This window comes from Drosophila willistoni, assembly GCF_018902025.1.
Source record: "Drosophila willistoni isolate 14030-0811.24 chromosome XL unlocalized genomic scaffold, UCI_dwil_1.1 Seg141, whole genome shotgun sequence".
Taxonomy (NCBI): Eukaryota; Metazoa; Arthropoda; class Insecta; order Diptera; family Drosophilidae; genus Drosophila; species Drosophila willistoni.
In genome coordinates, this window is record NW_025814052.1 from 11,359,203 (window position 1) to 11,365,484 (window position 6,282).

The following is a 6,282-nucleotide window of genomic DNA, read 5'->3' on the forward strand; positions in this document are numbered from 1 at the left end:
ATCCAGCAGCAGCAGCAGCACACGAAACAACAAGTGGAAACTTCATTTCGAGTTCCAAACTCAACAACCATTTTTTTCTTTTCTTTTTTTTCCGCTGCTGCTGCTGCTTCTTCCTCTTCTTTTGTATGCGTTTGGTTTATATTTATTTCGGTTTTTTTTCCATTTTTGTGTATTCGAATTCAACTTGGGTCTTTGGCAAAGCTTCCGCTGGGTGGCGCCACTCAAAAGAAACAAAAAGATACATGCAAATAAAATTAAAATGATTTTTTGTAAAACTAAAAAGTTGCAAAGGCAAAGGTAAAAACAAAAGAGAAGAGATAAAACAACAAAGAAGAGAGAAAGGAGAGAAAAAACGGCCAAAGAAAAGAATGAGAAAGAGCAAAAATATGCATGTAATTTTTTGTTAAACTAATTTTTAATTTAGAAAAAGCTTCTCCTGTTAGCCTCTTAGTCAATTCAATTAGGGCCTCTTCTTATAGCAACGAAGAGAACCAAAAGCAATGTGCCGAGAGACACGATCAGTAAAAATAGCTCTGCACAAATTTCAATTGAAATGTTTCCAACATTTTTTATACCCTATAGAAAAATAAACAAATTAAAAACAGAAAATTAAAGACTTTCTCCAATGACTTTGCATTTACAAAGTTTCTTTAAATGTTTCAAAGAGGGAAGTATTCTTCGAATACTTATGGTATACTTAAATTTCCCTTAGATAGACACTATATCCGCCTGTGCAGATAAATGTTACCAACTCTTCTAGGCTTCCCATATGCCCAGGTTTTTTCGGATTTACAGGATATCATTAACTAAACTATATCATCTCAAATGAGTACTATGTTTTGTATACGTTTTGAAAACTTTGGCCACAGTTTATTTTCAATTTTGAAATGGATTTGTTATTCCTTAGTCGGCGTATTTTTTTGGGCGATGGCAGCCAAGACGACGCAACACTGCAGGGCGGCATTATAGTGGATACAGAGGGAATAATACGTAAAAGTAAGCTTAATGCGCTTTGAATTCATTTATACTGGAAAGAAAAAGTAACATAGACACAATTTAGAAGGAAATTCCATAAAAGTTTTAATAGAGCAAAGCAGTTGCGAATTATAAAGAACATTATATTAAACATTGCCTACTTTAAGGGATAATCATTTGTTAAATCATATTTTGCAGTACTTCGTACACCCCAAGAGGTTAATACTCATCTATACAATACCGAATCGGAGGCAGTATACGATTTTGGTGATCTTGTCTTAATGCCCGGTCTCATCGATACCAACGTACACATCAATGAGCCGGGACGTAAGGATTGGGAGGGTTTTGTGACGGCTACGAAAAGTGCAGCGGCTGGAGGATTCACCACAATAATCGACCGACCAACCAATGCATGTCCAACGACAATCAGTGTGTCAGCTTTAAAGGCCAAAACATCGACTGCAAGAGGTAAAATCTACATTGATGTCGGTTTCTGGGGTGGTCTGGTGCCTGGCAATAGAGATCAACTGCAACCATTGTTGGCCGCTGGTGTAATGGGCTTGCAGTGTTCCCTCTGTAATGCAGCTCCGCCAGTGGGCAAGGAGGAATTTGCTGCCATCACAGAAAGCGAACTGAAAGAAGCCATCAACCTTGTTGATAATGAAGCCGATGTGGTCTTAGCGGTAAGTAGGTAAAGAAAACAATAATTGAGTCGCTAGCTCATATTATTTTTGTGTCTCTTAGTTTCATGCCGAGTTGCCAGTCTTAAAAGAGATATCCGCATCAGCGGATTCCTCACCAAAGTGCTATTCTACATTTCTCACCACCCGACCCCATGCAATGGAGGTGAATGCAATCAAACTTATCAGCCAGTTGGCCATTCAAAATGTTAGACATCGTTTCCATATATTGAATTTAAGCAGTGCAATGTGTTTACCACTTTTAAAGGACGCCCAACAAAAGGGGGCACAACTAACGACAGAAACGTGTCCGCACTATCTTAGTCTAAGTGCTGAAGAGATTCCCGAATGTGGAACAGAATATAAGACCTGGCCACCCATAAGAGAGAAGGCCAATCAAGCTGCCCTTTGGCAGGAACTGAGAACAAACGGAAAGGGGGCAGAAGCAGAAGCAGAGGCAGGAGTCATTTCAATTATTTCCAGTGATCATTCACCAGCTACGCCAGGTGCCCGTTGCCTAACCTATGGCAAGGGTAGAGGAAATTTCCTTCAAGCTTGGCCAGGCATTAATTCCCTTCAATTGAGTTTGCCTGTCACATGGACCGGAAGTAACGAACGAGAAAAATGCCTCACTTTGGCCGATATACACAGACTTATGTGTCTAGAGCCAGCTCAATTGTGTGGCCTTTCGTCGTTCAAAGGACGCATATCCGAAGGCTATGATGCGGACTTTTGCATTTGGAATCCCGACGAAGAGTTCACAGTGGCTGCCGAAGATTTGTTGGCCTCGAACAAGGCCACACCCTATAATAAGAGACGCCTAAAAGGCGTCGTACATGCCACCGTAGTGCGTGGCCTACATGTCTATCAGCAATACGAAGGTTTTGGTCAGCCCCTGGGTAAAGTTCTACTACGAAAAAGTCGCAACAAGGTGGTCAAGTTTGTCAGAATGTGAGAAATTCTCCACACAAAATTCATATTTTTTAAGGGGAGCAAGCCGGGCGTGGGGTTAGCACAAAAACTTTGTTAATTAAATTCATCAAGCTGGGCTATGTCTGTTTTTTTGATTTCGTTTTTTTGGCTTACAGCGAATGAAAATGCTTTTTCATTCGCATATTTAATGCTAAAAATACACTAGATAATATTTGCTTGCAGTTTTTAGAATTTCCAATTAAAATAAAAATATGGTCGAAGCTCTTTTTTTTATGAATGAGAACCGAATATTTATTTTTAAAGTGCTAAAGCTTACGTTTTGATTGTGGACTTCCCCCAAAAAACTTTAAAGAACAAAACTTAAATGCAAATGCAAGTCAAATCAAACATTTGTGCATTTTTAATAGTCTTTCTTCAATGCATCTTTAAATTTGATTAATTTCTTGAAGTTGAATTTCCAATTTTAAGGTAAGTATAAGACAAAGATTTTCAATTGATTCTTTCAGCCTTTCCTGAATGCACGAGAACTAAATTTCGAAGTATTCAAATAGTTTTTAGAACACTCTGCGGAATTTTATTTATTTTATTTTTATATTCTTTATTAAAACTAAACAAAATTGAATAGAAAATGTTAAATTTCAAGGGGTTTTCTAGAACCGTTTATTAAACTATTATCTCAATGTTCTTAATTGGAAGCTCATGAAATTCTTGCTTTTAGCTGCTGGTTTCACTTAATAGTTCAAGTGATTTATTGCTTAAAAGCATGTAAGAATCTTAGGCTGGAAAATCGGAAAAGCTTGCCATATGCTATAATGGTTTTATCCGATTATCAAGCTTGATATTAATCTAAGCCATAAAATGATTAAATACCAAGTTTCATTCTCCTAGCATCCACAGACGGACATGGCTATATAAACTCTCTCACGCTGATCAAGAGTATATATGTATAGTTGCGTCGAAAACGTTTTCTTCTCTGGGTTTCGAACATCTGACTAATTTTATAAGAGGATATAGAAGAAGGGTGAAAAAAATAATAGTTAGTTAAGCTGTTTGAGTATTAAAAGTTGTTGACTTATTTCAAAGAATTAAGTTTCAAGTAAGTGAGTGGACAATATGAAGGAAGATTGCTTTATAAAACATACATATTAAACGGTTTAAATTGATATTAAGTAAATTTCATTTATTTGGTTTTGGCTTTACTTTCAGTTCTTTGGATCACACTTTAATGTTTGGTGGATCTTGTTCAATGCAAACATACTTATGTGTTATATGTATATATTTTGGAGTATAGATTTAGGAATATATGTATGTATGTATATTTAAGTGTATATATACATATAGGTGTATACTTTCTCGAGTGCACTTCCCTGCCATGCCTTTGTTGTCATCAAGAAGCGAGCGTTCTTGTCGTCTATTTCAGTCACTTTGAAGACGTGCAACAAGTTGTCGTATGGCAATGCTGAGTAAACACGACACCAATCTGCCCCAAGCCTCCACATTCCCCACCAGTGCCCGCCAATCCCGTCAATCCCCACCAATCTCTGCCATACACGTTGGTGTATGTGACGCCACCGTTTGCCTTCTCCAGCCATGAAACGCCCACTGAGGCATGTGTATGACAGCTTAAGTCAACTCAATTTTTGTTTCCTTTATTCTTTGTTTTTATTTTTGTCTTTTTCGCACTTTTTCCTCTCTCTCTCGCTCACTCTCTCATATAAGACGTGTTTACCTAAGCGTATCTTAAGGCCGGGACAGGGAAGCAAATTGAGTGGTGGCAAGAGGGGAATGCCGTATGCCTATACGTTAGGTTAAGGTTTATGTCATGTTTTAGTCAAGTCAATTTCGTTAGCCACAACTTTTCCTAACTTCCTGATGAGAAAGCTAGCGAATATCCAATTTTTCCGATTAAATTTTTATCTAAACAAAAATTCTGTCAAGTAAAGGATAAATTTTCAAATGCAATTTTAACTTAATTTATATGAACACGTACATTGCAGTAAACAAAATCCAATGTTGTGATAACAACATAATAATATTGTTCTTGTTGTTGGTGTTGTTGTTGTTGGTGATTAAAAAAGTTTAGATATATATATGTATGTATTTGTTGTTTGGCTTTTGTGTTAAATATGTCACAAGTTAATTAAACCAACTGATCAAACTAACTAGTTTCTCATTTAGCAGGTTCAGTTTTATTGACAGAATTCTCGATAACTTTCTGCGTTTCGCAGAATTATTCGCTGATTGAAAATTCACTGGAATTTTGCTCTGACTTTGGAAAGAAAGGAAGCAAAATCAGTTTGCCATATTTGTCTGTCTTACCCACGCATAAACTGTGGAACGCTTTTTGACTTTTATTTCACCATGGCTTCATTTCATACACTTTTCCCATAGATTGAACACCAATTGGGGTTGGGTTAGTTAAGTTATAGCACAAGCATATCTAGTAAACTTTAATGTCGTTAAAAGCGTTGCTAATCGTATTTTATTTATATAATTTTTATTTCCCGCAAAATTGAATTTTGTACCACAGACAAACCTAAAAGTATGCAACACCTTTTCTATTTGCCAATTCAATCCAATATTCTTTGAATAATTCTGTTGAAAGCAAAAAATGAATCTGTTCGCATTTCTATATGCCATCTCTGTATTGGCTTAAGTAAGGGTATACAAATTTTCATAGGTCAATGCGAGTGTCTGTTTCTCTTTTATTCATTTCTTTACACCTTCAATGATGCGGCAGGTTTTCCTTTTCTTCTACGTAGACTCTATTTTCTTTTTTTTTTTGGAGTGTGTTTGTTTACTTCCTGCCTGTTGCCAGAGTCCTTGCGTCATCGATGCCCACGCTCTTGCTGACTTTATGTGGCTTGGCGTTCAATGTTGGTCAGAGTTTGTTTTTTTTTTTTTCTTTTTTTGTTCTTCCTTATATTTTCCTACTTTTTTTTTTTTTTTTGTTATAAACGCATTACGTAGAACGTTTTGCGCGCTTCAGCGCATTTTCCTATTAAATAAATGCCAGAAGCAGATCACACACTCACATAGAAATATACATAGATAGAAGTGACAGAAAGCGAAAGAAAGACAGAGCGAGAGAAAAGATGGAAGAGTATGCAAGAAAGTTCCAAATCACATTAGGTCTGCTGTACGGAGAGTTAAATGTATGCATAGCTTATTAAGCATACGTCATGTGAGCCATGCTCTCATGTATAGAAAATGTAGTTACATATTCTAGCGCCTGTGCTTGCGTGCGCGTGTGTGTCTCCTTCATGTGTGTGTGTGTGTGTGTGTTAGTTTCGAAAAGAAACTTTAGTCTCTCTGCCGATTCTTTTCTCCCCTCCCCACATACACACACCCATTGCTTCGTTTCGTTCCGGAACTGCGCCTCCAAAAGGTGGGTTAATGGTAAACATTAGCTCTTCCTTTTTCCTCTTTACAAACCAAAATAAAAATAAAAAAAACAAAAAAGAAAGTAGACAGAGTGCGTGAAAAATCTGGGATTCAAACTGTATTCTGTTTGTTTAGCTTACTTGGATTGATGTGTGTGCGTGCATTAAAAGCCGAAAAGTGCGTTATCAACCTTGCCAGGCCGGTTACCTCTCACCCCTAGCCAACGTAAAGTGCTTCTTCTCGTGTGTGGCAGATGGCATGAATAAAGTTCGGCCTGAATCTATATTGCAGGCATTGGCTAATACTTACT

The 6,282-nt window shown here is 37.2% G+C and overlaps 1 protein-coding gene across 1 annotated transcript; it reads left to right on the forward strand.

Annotated features, from left to right (window-relative positions):
- Positions 1 to 887: 887 nt before the first annotated feature.
- Positions 888 to 2,865, forward strand: LOC6641260 (allantoinase). Its single transcript, XM_002064102.4, has 3 exons — positions 888 to 996; positions 1,174 to 1,658; positions 1,720 to 2,865. The coding sequence occupies exons 1-3, from the start codon at positions 888 to 890 to the stop codon at positions 2,608 to 2,610; spliced, it is 1,485 nt and encodes a 494-aa protein (XP_002064138.1). The 3' UTR covers positions 2,611 to 2,865.
- Positions 2,866 to 6,282: the final 3,417 nt, after the last annotated feature.

Coding starts and splice junctions, on each gene's coding strand:
- LOC6641260 (XM_002064102.4), top strand. CDS start 888: ATGGATTTGTTATTCCTTAGTCGGCGTATTTTTTTGGGCGATGGCAGC. Junction 997..1,173: donor AGAGGGAATAATACGTAAAA/GTAAGCTTAATG, acceptor CATATTTTGCAG/TACTTCGTACACCCCAAGAG. Junction 1,659..1,719: donor AAGCCGATGTGGTCTTAGCG/GTAAGTAGGTAA, acceptor TGTGTCTCTTAG/TTTCATGCCGAGTTGCCAGT.